Source organism: Coffea arabica, chromosome 1e, assembly GCF_036785885.1.
Source record: "Coffea arabica cultivar ET-39 chromosome 1e, Coffea Arabica ET-39 HiFi, whole genome shotgun sequence".
NCBI classification, from domain to species: Eukaryota; Viridiplantae; Streptophyta; class Magnoliopsida; order Gentianales; family Rubiaceae; genus Coffea; species Coffea arabica.
The window spans coordinates 47,375,497-47,394,449 of NC_092311.1; the positions used below are offsets into that span (position 1 = coordinate 47,375,497).

Below are 18,953 nucleotides of genomic sequence, written 5' to 3' on the forward strand. Positions count from 1 at the left end.
AGGGAATATATACGGAGTTGATTGATGCCATGATGGTAGTGTAAATATTAGGTGACCATAAAGTAGTTGGATTGGATTGGAATGGACATTATTAATTAATGGGAAAACGACATATCTCTATATCCCATGGTGATCACCACACATCTTAGTATTATTATGCAACATGCATTCATGACGATTATTATAACATGCATCATGACGGCGACCATGGCTGAAGAAGACCCGTCAACTAAATTTGCTCAATTCGTCATAATCAATACAACCTAACTAATCAAATCGGCTTTTAGCCTTTGATTTTAGTTCATACGAGCTATAGCTAGTATATAGGTATATCTTACATGTCTCTTTTTTTTTTTTTTTTTTGTTTTCTGCTGCAATTGAGATACAGCATAGTTTTATTGGTACAATTTGAATGTCTCACGCTCCTCGTCGCCGGTAATGGCATAATTAACCTAGAGAGTTAGGAAAATTGATTAAAAATCAAATCGGGAATCCTTCGGTTGGAACTTGGAATTAAAAGCCATCAAGTCCAGAGAGCCGGATGATCCCACGGGTGGCTTTCATCCAAGAGATTGAGATTAGCCTGGAAAGCTGCGAGTTGGCTGCTAGAATTGATGAAGTTGTTGTCAAAGCTCTGTTGCTGAGGTGACGAAGCCTGCGGAGATTGTGCCATTTCCATGCAAATGAGAGCCATGAGGTTGGCTTGTTGGCATTGCATGTTGACCAGCTCAGCCTGTGTCTTGGCCAATTGTGCTTGGAGATCGTTCACTTGCTTCTGCAGCTGGCAAATGGCCCCCGCACTTCCATATACAGGATCTCTCAGCCTGGCGTTTGCTTCATAAACCATGCTGCTCACTGCATCGGCCCTCTGGGACTCCGGCAGCTCCTGAAAATTGTTAATTATATAGACTTGATCAATCAATATTCATGATTGGTGCTCGCTCTTCATTAATCAATTATGCACAGAACTAATGAATTGAGAAAGGTCATGAGGCAGGTTGGTTTTCCTTGTCGTCAAACGCTTTGAAAGTGCTTCAAAAGTACAAACTCGTTACGCGAGTTTCTTCTTCCAGTTCCAGCTGAAAAGAGATTTTCTTTTTCTCACTGAGCTGTACAGCCGTAAACCATCACCTCCCGAACAGTTGAATGCCCAGTGGCTGATGTTCAAAAAAAATGTTCTTTTTGCACCAATGTGAGAAAGAAAAAGAGAAAAAGTTGTGGGGTGCAGGGCCAGGGTTAGTTGTGGAAACCGACGGGCAAGTCAAAAGTGGGAGTTGGGACTTTTAATTAAAAGTCCACTATGTGAACTACCCTTCATGTAGTTTTTCAATTTACAGTTTGAAAAAAACAGCTCAGCGCCATGCATCTAATTAGGCATTCCCTACCATGATGACGCTAATACGTGCAAATGTCTTCCTTGCGTACACACTATTCTAGATACAGGAGCTACTTCTGGATGTAGTAGTGTCCCTAATTTCAACAACGGACCGAGATTAATGTTGTCGGTCCATTCTGGTTGTTGAACCTTTAACATAAGACCTCAAACATATCTAGAAAGATGATTTTCCAAGCACAATTAACGTAGAAATATCGGGACCATGCTTATTCAGTGCCGGATGACCCTTAATTACCTACCTGTAAAAACTTGATTATGTTGCTGGCTCCGAAGACACGGTGAGCGGTGGTGAACTTGATGGGATCGTTGGGAGGAAAATATGGTGCCAGGACACACTTCTCGGCACACCTCCGCCGGAGGATCTTGCATGCAGCGCAGGGGCTGACCACCACGGCCGGAGGAGGAGGCGTGGGAGGAGAGGAGGGAGAAGAAGGAGAAACCGAGCGAGAAGATTTTGAAGTAATAGTTGTAGCGGTTGTTGTGTCACTATACCCCATTTTTTTCCGACGGTGCGGAGCAGCAGTATCAGTGTGTGAGGTGTGTGTTTGTAAGAAGGAAGAGAGTGAGGAAGTGGGAAGGGATTCGGGGGTGCCTTCAGCAAGTTGGATGACATGGAAATATTTATAGAGCTGGTTAGGCCCGACCCGAGAAAGGGGGAGCGGGGCCATGATGTAATACCTTGAATATCTGATGTCAAGTGGTTAAAAAAATTTGGGGAAATCATGCGGGATACGGCTGTTGCCCGTTTTCGCCTAGTCAGCTATGTTTGGCGTACTTTTTTGGCTTTCGTTACGTGGGAACTTTGAACCCTTTATCCAAGTCGAAAACCTGGCTGGGTTCAGGAGATTTAGACGGAACATGTAGCCTTCTTAACATTAATTAACAAACGATCGCAAATTATATTGGAGTGGAAATGTTTTGATAAATTGTCCAACCCGCAAAAGAGGAAATTATGGGATGCAACTCTAATATTGTTTTTACAAATGCATGTGCATAAGAACATGATTGATTGATTATGGTACAGCATAAGAGTGGATAAGGAATTACAAAACACTCATTTACAAATGCATAATCACAAAACACTTTAACCCATTTATAAGAAAACAAAGAATTTTATAAAAGAAAATTCCTAATCAGCAATAAACCAGTTTACTCCTTTTCTACTCTATGGTATTCACCAATTTGCTAGTATTTATTTCCTCTTCCGATCCTCCTTGGACCGATTGCAAGCCTAACTAATTTTCCAACAAAATTTCCCCTTCGTCACTGTCAAAATATCTTCCCCTTTCTTTCTTCTCATGAAAAAATGTGTAGAGATTGGTAAATAATCAATTTTTCTATGCCAAAAAGATAAAACTCATGTCAAGCACTTAAACCATATTAATTTGATATAGACAGCATGAATTACACAAATAAATTGTTTTGCCGAAAACCCAAATGTGAAATTACTTTTTTCAATTTGCTTCTAATGTCATGGTAATCTTTCTTTTCCTCTTTTTTATTTTCTTTCTTGAGCGCAAGCAACATATAACATAATTGCCAACATTTTCTAAGATTATATATGGGTGTGGGATATATGGGTAGATCATAATAGGGGTTTTAATGAGTTAGATTGGGTTTAAAATGACAAATATGATTTTGATTATTTTGAGTATCAGAATAGATTGCTGATGGCACCGCAGAAAAGGGAGGATGATACAAGGGCAACTTGGCATGAAAGAATGTTGCTCAATAATTTTTCCTCCTTGCCTTGGGGACGAAGAGCAGTGGCGTTCCAAGTATTGGTGAACTATTGATGGGCGCCGGCTAGTTAAAGAAAGAGATGAAATAAACTTTATTAAAATTTGAAAGAGGGCATTATAGGATATTCAAATGAGAAATTGACCTATTAGGTCTACTTTGTTACATAAACCGTCAACAAAAGGGAGGTGACTGTAATTTTTCTAACCTTAGGAGGGTTATCTGCTATTGTCAGAAACTTCAAGGGAGGTTTCTAAAATTATCCCTAATTTTTTGTCACTTGCTAAAATATCCAACCCTATCTTCAAACAAAAATTTGATTTTACCATTCTAATCTTATCCACCGAAAACTCGTATTGCCAACGAAACACAACCATAACTAAATTTTATCTAACTCTCTGAATGAATGCATATTGCTTATTTAATCACCCATAAGCATTATAACCACCAAATCAATTTCAAAAACCTATTCAACAAACTACTAAAGAGCAGAGTTAACTTTTCTTGATGAAAATTTTATACTAAATTTTTTTCATACAAAAAGCGATTTGTTCTAAAATTACACATGTAACGAGTGTTACTCTCAGCACTAACAGAGGGTAATTTGGGATGAACTCGCGATAATTTAGAGTCCTTCCTACGTGGAGACTAGCTTATACGATTAGCATTGGAATTAACATACATGTGTTTATTTATGGTCCAACACACTCTGAATCAAAGGGATTAAGCCCTTGTTTGTCTCAGTAACTACACCCTTCTCGCGCTGAATTGTACCTTGAGCTATCATGATTCTCGAGTAGCTAGGGAGATCAATAGCGTTACTATTCCTAATTATTCTTCATTATCACCATCACTAACTCACTGTGTTTTCCTTATTATTGTGCCATCTTCTCATTATGATTGCTGTTTCGCAACTGAAACATTCTATTATATGGGGAGCCGGAGCATGCAACTCTGTAGATGAGGAAATGGGAATATCTTCAGTCAGCATTTTATCCAAGTATGGAACAAACACACAGGGGAAGGTTTACCATTTTGTACAAAATGTTTGTCATGGACCCTAATTTTCTAATTAGAGTGGGAACGTTCTGCACACCACCATAGTTTATCATTATCAGTTAGTAGTCTTCAAAATCTTAACACGTTTTTTTTTTTCCCTTCACCAGTGATTCGGTGCAAGCAAGCATATTTTAAGAGGAATGATGGTGAATGGAAATCATGTATCACAATGCATTATTCATTCAGTGGCTTTATCACATTGGGAGAGGCAAAAATTCAATGGTATGATCTGGAGGCTAGCTTTCGTACGTTTGTTTCCTAATTTTTCAATGCCCTCAACTCAATCCTACAGGAAAATTAAAATTAAGCAATAATTTTCGCTGGTCAAGCCTTTGTATCCGAAAATAGAACATACAAAAAATGAAGAACAGAAAGGAATAGGGTCTATGGAGGCAACCGTAAATGGAAAAGATCAAGCTCGGAGGTCGAGATTTCAACACTGTAAAACCAAATTTCTGACGCGTACTTGGACGGCAGGTGCACGATAAATTGGAAAATATACCGACTTCCAATTCGACCCCTAGATCTAAAGAAAAGTCTCCTATATACCCATCAAATTTGTCGAGACTCAGATTCTAGAAATTTTAATTAAACCTCCAATTTCCGATGATGACAAAAGAATTAGCTCCAGATTCCCTGGACACGAGTAAGATTGTCTTAGTCAGTCAGTCCAAGGAGCAACAAAAATTGAAAGTCAAGATGACTATTCATCAGTATTGATGTTAATGTTACTTACTTACTTAAACAGAAGTCCTGCTCCTGCACAGAAATATCATCCACGGCCTACTTCTTCTCGCCCTACAAACTCATCTAAATTAACGACCACTGCTTCAATAGCAGCAGTGTAGAAGCAGGACTTCACAAGTAGTTCGGTGTAGGGAAAGGCATGAAAGGGGACACATGTGCAAATGAGAAAATGTGAAAAAGGGGCACAATTTTTTTTCTTTTTTTTGGTCATCTATTGGGGTGGCTTTAAATCTTGATTTAGTTTAAAGGTCATCTCATGGGATGCCACCACCGCCGAGACAGGAGCACTCTTCCTAATCCCCTAACCACCATTTCACTACGTGTCTATTATTGGATAATGACAAGAGTAGACAAAAGTTAATCGTGGGGCAGCGGTTGGTTGTAATGGTCAGCCCGTTTAGCACATGACAGTAGAAAACATAAATTTCTCTTCGACTTAGGTTCCGTTTGATAAAACTGAATCTGAATTCTGAAGTTTGAATTCTGAAATCTGAATACTGAAACAATTAATTTGCTGAATTTTAAGCACTGAAAAGAAATATATGAATGTCTGAATTTTAATGTTAAATCTATTTATACTGTTTGATAAACATTTATAACTGCATGATTAATAAGTTAAATTTGACAAATTTGCCCTTATATTTTTTCATCCAAAAAAAAATAGAACCTATGATTTAATTAGCTAAAAATGTTAGGTATGAAAATGATAATATATATTTTTAAATCAAATTAATATAAAAGATGAAATATATTATATGAGGAGTATGAAGAAAATGTGAAAATCATTCAAAAAGGAAAAAAAAGAAATAGAAAATCATTAGATAGAGAATATTAGATTGTTTAATTAGATAAGAATTTTGAACATAATTAACAAACAAGGGTAGATTTGGTAGATAAGATAAGGTAATTGAAGTAATTCCATTGATTCTTATCAGCATTAAGCATTCAGTTAGGATTCTTGTACTGAAAAAAATACACACAAGTTCAGCACTACTTAACAAGTTCAACAAATGGATTTTCATTTATCAAACGCTCAAAACATCTGAATGTCTGAAAAAATTCAGATTCAGCACTTTTCTCTGTTATCAAACAGACCCTTAAACTGGTCTTCAACTTTACAACGAATAAATTCATGATTAATACTAACCCTTTTTCTTTTTTCTTAGTTTACTTAACGAGTGCCCATCGGACAAAGAGAACTCGTTATATGGGTTAATTTTTTTAATCAAAAAATGCAGTTAATTTTGAAAAAATGTTTAAATATAAGGTATGCAATAGTTATAATTATTTATATTCATGTAATAAGTTGAGTGCAGTCTAAGTATCTTAAATAAATACTTGTTGAAAAAATCTCTTTTTTTTTAATAGGAATATCAGTTGGAATCTTCTGTGCTACTATTCGGTGCTAAATTCAGTCCCCCCCCCCCCTATCTTAAAAGAAGAAAAAAAAAGCCCTGAAAGCCTTGCTTCTCCCAATGGTACTTTTTTCTTCCTCTGGTTTAATACCCCATGTATACTACTTAAGTTGAATAATTGCATTTCAGAAAAGAGTTGTCCCATCCCAAGTTCATCGATTACTACTATAGCACAAAGTAATATTGGGGACTAATGCTACTCTTATCTTGCTTTTGACTGTTGGTGAAAGTGAAGGTACATACTTTGTTGGACTAGAGTTTTATCTTTATTGTTGATATATGCTGTTTTGCATCTCTAGTGATATAGTAGCTAAAGTTAAGGTCGCTGTTTCCATCTACTCTTCATAAGCGAAATTTTTTTTGTATTTTGATTGTAACAAAAATTTGCGTTTGCATGACTTCACTTGGAATGATAGATATTGAAATCTAATCTCTTCAGTTGAAAATAAGTACAATACGGAACTAACCTCATCCAACCGGCATGAATTTCTGGCTCTTGGACTAGGGAGAAAGGAGAAAATGAGAGGGATGGCAGCCAAGAGGGAAAATGGGTGCTGCTTGTCTAATCGATGCTTGAAAACCATGCTCAGCATACGCGTACTCAAGAGCTGTATTAGTCTTTCAGTAGCATTATCCTAAGATTTCTAATAGTCGTATACGTCCAAAGAGATCCCACCAATTTCCCACTTTTTTTTTTTTTACAGTGACTATGACAAATAAATAGTTGCATAAAGTTTTTTCCACCGCATAGAAAAATGTAGTAAAAGGTTAGTATTAAACTCATCGGTGGAAGTTGTTAGACACTTTGGACCTGTTGCATTCCGTCTCCCACCGCTGAAAAGTTATCACCTCTCTCCCTTGCAACTATTCTTTTGCGTGTGGACCTCAGAGTGCAAAAAAAGCAAAGAAGAAAAAAGGGCAAATCCGCATTAAGTCTTAGATTTTTACTTGATTAGTTGTACGTGCTTTGCTTTAGTATGTATACTTAAAATTCCAGCGTAGACTAACCGCAGATTACAAACGGATGCAGCCTCGAAACCCAAAAGCGTGTGGCCCGTTCATCAAATGAGGAGGAAAGATGGCAAAGAAAGAAAGAAAGAGATGCACTTTTCCATCATACATGTCTGGCTTCCAGGTCTTTTGGGCAAGTTAAATTGATTTCTTGCACGAATGACTCCCACCAAGTCATACTAGTAAATTGATCCTTGAAGGACCCGACTGGGGAGGAGAATGTGGTTGTCATTTCCAATTAATTATTACTGAATATTGATAGCTATGCACAATCTTATTATTTTTTTTTAGCAACTGAAAGAGAAAAAATTAATGTGAAAGATAAGAACCATAAACAAACGAGTAAATCTTATATACACTGACAATTTATACGCTATCATGGTTGAATGCACGACATATGTATAAAATTTGAATTTCAATTTCAAATTCGAATCATATGTCATACATCCAACGGTGAAAGTGTCAGTCAATGTATACAAGATTAATTCTAAACAAATTGGTCTCTTATAATCTACAGAACATTCATGCTTGGCGGTTTATAAGCAAATGTGCAGGAGCTGACGTTTCTAAGGATCGGCATTCGATCTCTTACCACTGGAAAACAAATCCTCATGCGCTGTAGGATACACTACCCAGGAGTGTGACATGACCAAATCATTTTCAAATTAAATAGAGGTAGGAGAAGAAAGGAACGGGATTATTAATTAAGCAAGCAAAGCATGTCACAGGATGGCTACAATTAGTGGTTGGTCAATTTGATAATTTGACTTCTCAACATGAACTTTTAGAATTCACATTGTCCTGTTGCAATCAATTTGAGTACACATCCACGGCCATTGTTATCAATTCCCATCCCTGCATTTATTATGCATGCTGTACCTCAATCTGATCTGCCAGCTTCTGGGCTCGATCATCCTTATCATCTACACATTCTTCATTTATGCATCTCTCTCTCTACACAGGAGAATCATAAAGAATGGTAAGCCAGCATGCAACTTTTGATCGGTCTTCTTGACCATATTAAGTGCTTCTACCAGACTTGATCGTAGGCCTAACGAACAATCTTCGCATGCAATAGAGGAATCTGCATTTCGTGCACGACAAAGACCAAGACCAAACATCCTTGACCAACCATAACCTATGATCATTTAGCCTATGTTGTATACCTAATTAATGTAGATGCCCATTAAGTTGGCTGCCAGGCTGACTGACTGAAAGAAAAGTAAAATAAGACGAAAACTCAGGGCGCGTTTGATTGATGGCTATGCTGGGCAGGAATAGGTGCATCAAAGTTAATGATGCCTATACCTGTTGTTTATTAGACTACTGTAGGAATTTTTTTTTTTATGGGAATGAAAGTTTTAGATTTTGCCATCTGCCGTTTCCTACTTGTTCTTTGGGTTTCAAATTGATTAGCTTTTTATTAGAATGAAATCCATTCCACTTCTGGACCAAACATGCAAGGAAAAACGATCAAAACCTATATTTACAGTGGTGTTTATGATTTTGATTCCGATTCCGATTCCAATTCTACAGTACAAAACAAATGGTTCCTCAGATACTGTACTCATAACGTGCTTAATTAGTTTCTTGCTGAACACATAGGCTTTTTTCTTTTTTTTTTCTGGTGCTTCTTGAAGACTTGGCTGATGATATAGTTGTCAAGTTTCTAGAGCTTCTAATTACCATGGAATATCAGACCCTAATTCCAATTCTGTGCTGCTAGACGAGAAACAGGCCCACACGGGTTTCAGTTTGAGAGAAGTGAATTAAGGAGTCATTACTCAAGGGAATTTGGCATGGAGACCGCCAGAAAAAGACAGTCTTAACAGCTAAGTGTAGTGTAAATTGCAGACTGATCCCAAAAATCCGAAGTCCAAATTTTTTATATGTATCTTGCCGTTCCTTACTTATATTTACTGTTACTATCTAGACTTCTGGCAAGAAAAGGCCATTCAAAATCCTTTGACACGGTGTTATTTATTTGAGCCATTAAAGTGGAGCTTGATTAGTTAGTATCAACTGAAATGGGGCCATTTATTTCTTGATTCCAAACTATCTTAGATTCTTTCTTTTTCTTTCCTTTTTTTTTTTTTTTTTTTTGGGGTGGAACTATCTTAAATTCTTAAGTAAAAGGGAAAAGGTAATGAAGTAAGATTGACAATGTTGGTCATTTTTGTATGACGACCGCGCAATGCTCTGGCCCAGCTTATACAACATCCTTCATGGCCTACTCTTTTAAGTTTTTAGTTATCATCCTCAATTATCTCGAGAAGCTTCGGGTTGTACTAGATTCTGTTGACTACTTATTATTTTATTTTTGGGAAAAATAGAAGAATTCCATTGGTTCAGATTGAGAACATGCCTGACTACATACTTGTCCTATTTCATTTTCGTCACTCACAAATTACTTTAATGTGTCGCTTTTAAATATTTTTTTAATATTTCGAGGGTCTTCACAGTTCTTAAAATATCTATTCGTGCTTATTTATCTTTTTAAAGTAAGCTATAAACATATGCAATTTTTTTCCAAATAAAAAAAAAAAAAAAGAGATATGAATACTTCAGAATATCTATTACAATGAAAAACAACAAAAAATTCAACTTACTTTAGTCAAATAGAAACAACGCCCACAAGAGCATGCCATTTACCAAAAAATCAAAATGCCCATAAAAGCACTATAGAAACACAAGCATTCATATAATAGCTGCTTTTGGTATTTCAGGTGCTAGTATTGCTGCTGCTTGAAATGGAACGGGAGAAATTGATCAAGATTGTGTTCACATCTTCCTTTTGGTTGCAGAGTCTATTGCACAAAATTGTGTCTCTATTCTATTCATCGTATGATGGATTTGTTATGCCAATGTTTGTTTAGGTTTACATTAACCTGAAGGGATAAACAGACCAACGTGTCTATACTCTATAGTAAAGGAAAGCTTGAGTACTGTAGAAACACAGCTTTCCACTGATGGTTACCCTGATTTTTGGCACCACTACAAATACGCAAGAATTCTAGATAGTTTTGTCTGGAAAAATTTCATCTTATGTGTTTTTCATTCTGTGGGAGAAAACCCACAAACATATACTCCCTCCCTTTTTTATAACTGACGTTTAAGGTTTTGCACATCAATTAAGAAAAGTTTTTCATTGTTTAAATCTATACACTACTTTCCTTTTGTACCCTCATTAATTATCCAATTCACCCATGTTTTCTCTCACTAGAGTACTAAATGGTGTTGTTTTACTAGGCCAAAAGCAATGCAAACTAACTAGGAGTAGTAATTAAGAACCCTGTATTGGAAAAGAGAGATAAAAGGGTAAAATTGTGAAAAAATAATTAATACTGCATGGGGATAGTAAAACGACAGATAAAAGTACTTAAGAGCAAATTTCTTAAACGTCAGTTATAAAAAAAGGAAGGGAGTAGCTCATAATGTTGTTCTGATTCACGGACCCCAATATATATATATTTGGCAATTTTTGATTGGGTGGCGCTTTTTCCGAATGTGGTAGGATTTGAAATTTGTGGTTGAGTGGATCTATGTAGAAGTAAATGACACCGTACAAGTACATTTGATTCGGCGAATTTGGATTAAAAAAAAATACTCCCTCTGTTCCTTATTAGATGGCCTGAATAACTAATTCTCTTAGATTAAGAAAGTTGGTTATTTTCTAAAAGTCAACAAAAGTTTTACTTTACTTCTCAAAATTACCCTTTATCTCTCTTCAACTATACCTAATTAATACTACCTGTCATTTAATTATTTAGAGTTTCAATTCAAGAAAATTGAAAGGGTAAACAAGGGTAAATTTGGAAAAAAGTTCATAAATGCTTTCTTGATATCATAAAATGACAGATAAAAAGAAACAATGGATTAGGACATCTAATAAGGAACGGAGGGAGTAGTGAAGAAAATTACTTGCCTCAAAAAGCTTTTTTGAAAATTATGTTGCAACTTTATGCAGTTGAAAGGGGAAAGCCATATAGGTTGAGTGACAAGAGAGGAGGAATATAAGTAAGAGGTTTCGGATTCAAAACCCCTCACTTACGCTGCTGCAAGAGGAGGGAAAGATAAGAAAAAAAATAAAAAAAAGGCTATGTGCAGTTGATGATGTCTGTCGGAATCATGAAACATATTACTAGTAAATTAACAAATGGGGCTTGTATACCCGGTCAGTCACGGCCAAGAACTTTCAACCCATCCGAGACCGAGTTAAAACTAATTGCAAAAGCAATTTATTCTTGAGCGTGCATAAGAAATCCAGCTACCATTCTCACCACATTCTATATACATTCTACCTTAGTCCCGATTGGATATTAAAATTTACTACCAGTATGAAACAATGAATTTGGAAATACTAGTAGTTAATTTAATGGGAAGACATTATTGTCAATCGGTTTGAAACAAGGCATCATCGAGTCACTATCTTCCTCCATCTTCTAAGACTAACTCAGTCTTTACTTTTAAGTCTCTCGAAAGTCTAGATACGCTAGTTGAGTTAGGTTCGGCTTGACCTGCATTACACAGAACAACAGCTTCAGCCCATGTTTGTTTAAAAGTCATCTCTCTTGCAACAAGAATCCGTCTTAGTTTTTCTCAGAAAAGATAATCATCACAGGGACTGCTAACACCACTGACGAATCGACTTCTGAGTCACAGGAAAGACATTCTTAATCTGCACCTGCAAATTATGATTTTCACGTGTAATAATCAATTAAGACGACCAAGGACCTGGAAACCAGAAGGAAAGAGACGTGAGGGTATGATGTCGAAGATGATTTTTTTCCAGCAGAGTCACTAGTTTCTTCACACTTGGAAATCGACCTAAATTAGGTGACTGTATCCGCAAATACTGGAGCATGAAGATGATACGTCACAGCAAACGGTAGAGAGATAGATAGAGAGAGAGAGAGAGAGAGGATCACTCCTTCCATCAAGAAGACAAGAAATTCTACTAAATCGGCATTAGTCACTGGTTAACCTTTCAAGCAACAGTATAGAAGACAAAAGAGTCAAGAGCTAGTGGTCTATATCAAGGCTTGGAAGTCTTTATTTCTATTACTTAAAAAATTTTACAGTAGACTTGACTGGATTTGGAAGTTTGACATGCCAATATATTGATATGTGTCAAGTTTACTGCAGGAATAGAAGGATCTACTCGTCGCAGTAACTGTTGCAGGAATACAAGGATTATGATTAAGAATTTGAAAGCCCATTCATTCCCGCAAGTAGATTAACAGAATCTACCCGTTTCAAACCATCTTTGCAGTTAAAAGACTCCAAAAATAAATAAATTTGTAAAGGGGTCCCAAGCAACATGATACATGCAAACAAAGAGGCACCAGCAAGTGCTGCCAATTAATTAATTGAACATCTACTGCAACCAACAATAAGCACGAATTGGAACTATGTCATATTGATACTGCTGCTAATAGAGTTACCAACAAAAACAGAATATGAAACCTATTTCAGTGAAGTCATAATAAGCATATAAAGGACATCCATGCAAATGAAAAGGATAACATGAAGACAAAATTGACATTAATCAAGATCAATGGAATCAGGTCATGTACCCCAAATACCAACATAAACAGCTCCACTTTTGCATTTTGGCTTCTGCTCGTCTAAGCATTGCTGAGTTGGAAGAGCCAGCTTCAATGGTGTTTGACCTCCAAACTGCACAATTATCCCATCAGGCCCCTCCAAATCTATTACGTTGAGAACATCTTCAACTAACTGTCAGTGGTTCAAAATAGGGACGATCACTCTTTATCATAATCTATAGATACTGTTTCAGGATTGGAATTCATCATGATTGTTTCATAGCCTGCATCCTGAAATTGATCAACAAAATACCATTAATATGTGTATACATAAGAACAAAAAGGTAACTTGAAGATTAGTACTTGCAGGTAGAATTAATACTAAAACAAATTAACAAAAAGCAATCAAAACTCAGAATTCTAAGATTATGATTGTCTTCTGCTCTATAATCTTTTCACTTCTTATTTTACTGGGGATGCATAAGCTCTATGCTTTCTTCTCCATTGGTAGATTAGTACTTCTTAAGGTGATTAAGATGGACGGCAAAAAATATGAGCTTCTTTTTTGCCCATTTACAGCTATGATGCTAGCACAATAGATTTGGAGTGTAAATGATATATGACTGCAGTAGTTATCAAATTCAATCGCTTGATCAATCTGATTTGGTCCACCACCTAAAATCAGAACCTTTTTTCTTTGGGTAGGAGCTGATTCACAATCAAAGTCATAAGATGAGTACATGTAAGGAGTATGAGCCTCAAATTCGGCAGCACATGTATCAACTCGCTTATGTGCTGGTTTAACACCCAATGATAACCGCTTTAACCAAACTTCTTTCTCTGTGATTTTTGTAGCAAAAGCTATCTTTTTATCAGTGAAACCTCTCTTTTTCACTTCATAGAGGTCATCTTTAGTCAAGTCAGACAATTTCTGAGACAGAAGGTATTGTTCCACATCTATAAGCTCCTTCAGCTAGGTCAAGAACCACTTGTCAATGTAACTCAGCTCACGGATGTCATTCACCTTCATTCCCCTCTTCATTGCCACATAAATGGTGTGGATGCAGTCCGGACTAGGGACTCTAAGGCTGTACCTCAAGCAATCCCAATCCAATTCCTTGATTGCGCACAACCCCAACCCCACCCAGAGTAGCCACACTCAAGTGAGCAAACAACCTTCTAAAAGGATTCTTGGAACGTCTGACCAACAGCCATTGATCCACCAACAGACTTCATTTGGGTTGTCAGAATAGGCTCTGAGCCTGGGAACTTCTCAATTGCAAAACAGAGTATCTGCATGTTCAACACCATTTTCCAGGAAAAAGAAAAATGTCTAATCCATAACAAGACATGAAAAAAGTGTAAGACAGTAATCTGGTTATAACTAGAACAAAGAGCATGCCAACCTGCAGATAGTGAAAATAGTATAGGCAACATGCAGAATGCTATCTTGATTCAGAGAAAATGCCAAGGATTAAGTCCCAGGTTGACAGTTATAAAATTTATACTATAGGAGGTATTGATAGGCTGCTAGACATTCTAACCATATAAGAGTAAACTTTTAATGAATTGGCATACTCAAGGTAAATGCTGACTGCAATATTCTTCTGATACCTGGGCCCTTATCCATCTCCTTTTTCTAAGTCATACTAATTCTTTTCCTTTTGTTGGTAGGATTGAGGAAGTGGAGGAAGACATGACACTCTAAAGTGGAGGAAGACATGACACTCTTCAAGTGGAGGAATAGATGGCTTGTTTCCTGATGGTATCTACTGCAGCAACACAGAACACTTCAAAGGGAGGATAATGGTAGATCAAAATTTTAAAAAAAAAACACTCATAAAGCCCTTGAATTTCATAGCCTGCATAAAGTAATTCAGAAAGGCTTTCAGATGCACCCTCTAGATCACAATGAAAGGTGACTATTAGCGAGCTAGGATTAATAGATGTAGATAGCTATATATAGAAATATATGAAGAATAGAGGAATATCAACGGAAACTTAACTTGCAAACCCACGTCACTTAAATCTAATTTCAGCGACATAATTTTTCATGCAAAACATTTGCCACAGCTATGGCCTTATGAAAATTGTGACATGATTCTTTGCCTGATAACCAGAGAAGTAAAGCAGAGATTCATATCCCACCTCAATTTAGAATGCCTAATTTTCTTCCTTTTGCAGGGCATTAAAGACAGATACAAAGGCTCATGGACAGTGGTTTTGTTTTCTTTGTTTTTGTTGGATGATGATAACTATGCAATATTTAGCAAAGTTCAAATATTTGTAGTGCCAAGGAAAAAATTATAGAATGAGGATGAATGATGATAGTAACTATCAAATATTTGGCAAAGTTCAAATATTTGTAGTGCCAAGGAAAAAATTGTAGAATGAGGATGAAAGATACTAGTTTGCAAACACTTGGTTTTGGCCAAGGAATTTTGCTTTGAGTCTTCTCCAGAACACAACATGCAACATTGTATATGTAGATAAAGCAATTTTGATCCAATGAAAAGAAACAAGAAAAGATCTCACACCTGTTTAAACATGTAACAATGTATGTGTAGGTAAAGCAATTTTGATCCAGTGAAAAGAAACAAGAAAAGATCTCACAGCCATTCAGTTAATGAAGTTCACACAACCTTCTTAAAGGAGCAGCTAGTATTAAAATATCCAAGACTATAAGAAGGGATACCAAAAAACAAAGAGCACCAAGTGGTAAACTAAAATATGATTTGCATAGTATTTAAATAATAAGAGAAGAAAAAGGCAGGATTTTAATATATCAAAGCATGGCCACAGTGATAGTTATCTCACAACCAGCAACACTTGGAATATTCCAAGTAAAATTGTAGAGACAGGTCATAATCTTTAGCATTAAACAACTTAAGTTATCACTCTCAAGTACCTTTCTCTCATCTATTTGGATCATCTAGAAGATCAAAACTGTCTAATATGATGAACTCGAAAGGATTAAGGATGACTGCCTTCTAAAGCACCAATCGTTATGTATCGAGGTTACTGTGCTAACTAAGAAATTTATGAAATGAGACCTCATATTCCCGTCAAGAAAACAATGCTCATCAATAAGTTCACCAAAAAGCTTGTAAAAACAAAAGGCATGGCAATAGGAAGAGTTGTAATATCAACTATTAGTTCATGGTCACTTGATCTCATGACACTGCAAATAAATTTGAGGAAGAAATAAAAATATTCAAAGAAAAATATAACCAAACTGCTTATGACCGATAAATTTGAATCCTTAGTAAGTCACCAAAAGTTCTGAATCAAATTTCAAAGAATCTTACAAGACAACAGCAACAATGCACTTCAAGAAGTGTAAAAGCAGAGTCAAAATTTTGGATAATGGGATGAAAACTTACCTTGGTAACCACATAATCTATATAAGGTTCAAAACTTGCGGGTATTTTCTTAGTGATGTCATTAGGAATCTGATCCAAGGAGTAACCAACTGATAGTTTAGCAGCAATATTCGCTATGGGAAAACCAGCAGCTTTGGAAGCTAAAGCTAAAGACCTTGAGACTCAAGGATTCATCTCAATCACCATTACCTCTCCATCTACAGAATTGATCGCAAACTGAACATTTGAACCACCACATTCAACCCCAATTTCCCTGATAATAGCAATAGTGTAATCCCTAAGCCGCTGATACTCTTTGTCTGTCAAAGTCTGTGCAGGAGCTACAGTGATAGCGTCCCAGTATGGACCCCCATTGGGTCAATATTCTCAATCGAACAGATAATAACCACATTGTCTGCCAAGTCTCTTATAACCTCAACCTCATATTCTTTCCATCCCAAAAGAGATTTCTCCACCAAAACCTGAAAAGTCATGCTAGCTGCAAGCCCTGACTTACATATTGCCTCAAATGCCTCCCTATTATAAGAAATACCACCTCCAGTTCCTCCTAATGTAAAAGCTAGCCAAATGATCAATGGAAACTCCCCAATAGAATTTGCTATCTCAAAACACTCCTCCAGAGTAGTTCCAATCCCGGAAGGAGGAGTCTTTAGCCCAATATTTTCGATAGATTTTTTGAATAAATCTCAAATTCTCAATCCTCGGCCTTCTTGATTGCTTCAAGCTTCGCCCCAATCAACTCAATGCCATATTTGTCGAGCACCCCACTTTCAGCCAATGCCACAGCAAGGTAAAGAGCTGTCTGCCCTCCCGTAGTTGGCAATAAAGCATCAGGCCTCTCCTTCTCCAGCACTCGCTCAACCAGCTTCGGTGTCATAGGTTGAATATAAGTCCTATCAGCCATCTTTTGGATCAGTCATTATAGTGGCAGGATTCGAATTGATGAGGATCACCTCATAACCCTCTTCCCTAAGCGTCTTACAAGACGGACTCCCCGAATAATCGAACTCACAAGCTTGCCCAATCACAATAGCCCTGCACCTAAAATCAAAATCTTCTTGATATTCATCCTCTTTCCAACTTTTTGGAAACCAAAAGCCCCACCATTCGTCGAACCATTGCTGTCACAAACGGCATCCTTCTCACATCGAATTGAGTTCACCTTCACTTTCTGGTTAAATCTCGCAGAATGCAGGAACAACGGACGGCATTGAAAGTTCAAATGTGATATCACACTCCTCTTGGTAGGTGGCTTGGTGGGATTGAAGTATAACATAAAAAGATTGGATTTTGATAAATAATTTTTAGTGGGGTTGAAACACTATATGGCTGTGATGATGATGAAATGAGCGTGGATGAAACATTTTCACAATGATTGATACAATAGGCCATCTCCCACTATCCCTCCTCCAATCCCTCTTAATTATTATTCTCCTTCAAATTTTAGATAAGCTGCGCAACCAGAAAACACAAAGCAACAATAATATGTATATATAAATCACTTGAAAATAAAATTCATGTTAAACAAAAGGAAAATGGGCTAAAAGGCTTAAGGAGCAGAACAGATAATAGGCAATTACAAAAATAGAAAGACAACTAGCTCTGCCTTATGCATTTTCTTTTTTTTACTTTCCGAATCAAAATATAATATAATCCCTATTTTTTGGGAGGGGAAGGTGGGGAAGGGGCTTTTCAGGGACTGCGGCATTAGGGTTTAAAAGAAGCCACAGGCCAGCCGGAGACGACGATTATCCAAGTGAAGCGAGTAAGATATGTGTGAGTTGTCAAACTGCCGTTTGCCAAAAAAATAAAACTAATAACTAATGCTAAAAAAAAGGTGGGATTAAGTCAATTTCTTGAGTGGATAAAAACTGTCAAACTTGAAATATACGATAAAAATATACAATAAAAAGGTGTACTGTTGTAGTCTTTTTTTTTTCTGAACACAATAAAATCTATTCTAAATTTAGTTTTACAAAACCTGAATTTTTAAAATACAAGTTTTGCTCAAGTAAAATTTTAAATCTCTTTCGCGGGGGTTGTTGATTGTGAACTGTTGTAGTCATGCTATGAAGCATCAACACCTCGACCGCGACTCCGGGAGTTAAGTTGGAGTCGCCGTCAAAGGTTGGCGCTTGGCTTGACCGATACCCATTCTGCGCAAAATACTTTGGACAGTAGCTATTAGGGTTTGGAATTATGGTAGCTTATTATTGAAAGTAAAAGTATTAAGTATTTGAATATTTTGAAGTATATTGTTTGAAAACATAAGATTAATAACTACTTATTGTATTAAATAATTTATAACTTAAAAAATTTTAAATATATTTATCTCTTTATTTAGTTTATAATATAGGATAAAATAATTAAATTTAATGATTTATTTTAAAATCACAAAAACTATTCTAAAAACACTAAATTTGAGTTTTTACTAAAAATACTTTTAATACCAAAAAAACTCCACTCTTAATTTTATAAAATGATATTTACCAAATGCCTTATCGTGATTCCACTCAAAATTATGAGGCGTCATGTAGATATTTTCCACCGTAGTAAATACTCACAAAACGAATTGGCCAAGGTTTAAATATCTAATGCATAACAATTTAGTCAATTTTGTAGTTTTTTCTTTTTCTTTTTCTTTGGACAGTAGTCT

The 18,953-nt window shown here is 36.4% G+C and overlaps 1 protein-coding gene and 1 pseudogene across 1 annotated transcript; both read right to left on the reverse strand.

Moving 5' to 3' along the window:
* Positions 1 to 212: 212 nt before the first annotated feature.
* Positions 213 to 2,003, reverse strand: LOC113708399 (LOB domain-containing protein 1-like). Its single transcript, XM_027230860.2, has 2 exons — positions 1,636 to 2,003; positions 213 to 886 (listed from the first exon to the last, which is right to left on the reverse strand). The coding sequence occupies exons 1-2, from the start codon at positions 1,891 to 1,893 to the stop codon at positions 524 to 526; spliced, it is 621 nt and encodes a 206-aa protein (XP_027086661.1). The 5' UTR covers positions 1,894 to 2,003; the 3' UTR covers positions 213 to 523.
* A 9,479-nt stretch (positions 2,004 to 11,482) lies between these two features.
* LOC113708394 (carbamoyl phosphate synthase arginine-specific large chain, chloroplastic-like) lies at positions 11,483 to 18,460 on the reverse strand (annotated as a pseudogene).
* Between the last annotated feature and the right edge of the window lie 493 nt (positions 18,461 to 18,953).

What these genes read in the sequence shown, in the direction of transcription:
- LOC113708399 (XM_027230860.2), bottom strand. Translation starts at nt 1,893, where the DNA reads ATGGGGTATAGTGACACAACAACCGCTACAACTATTACTTCAAAATCT. An exon ending in ACATAATCAAGTTTTTACAG is followed by an intron (nt 887 to 1,635) that starts GTAGGTAATTAA and finishes AACAATTTTCAG; the next exon opens with GAGCTGCCGGAGTCCCAGAG.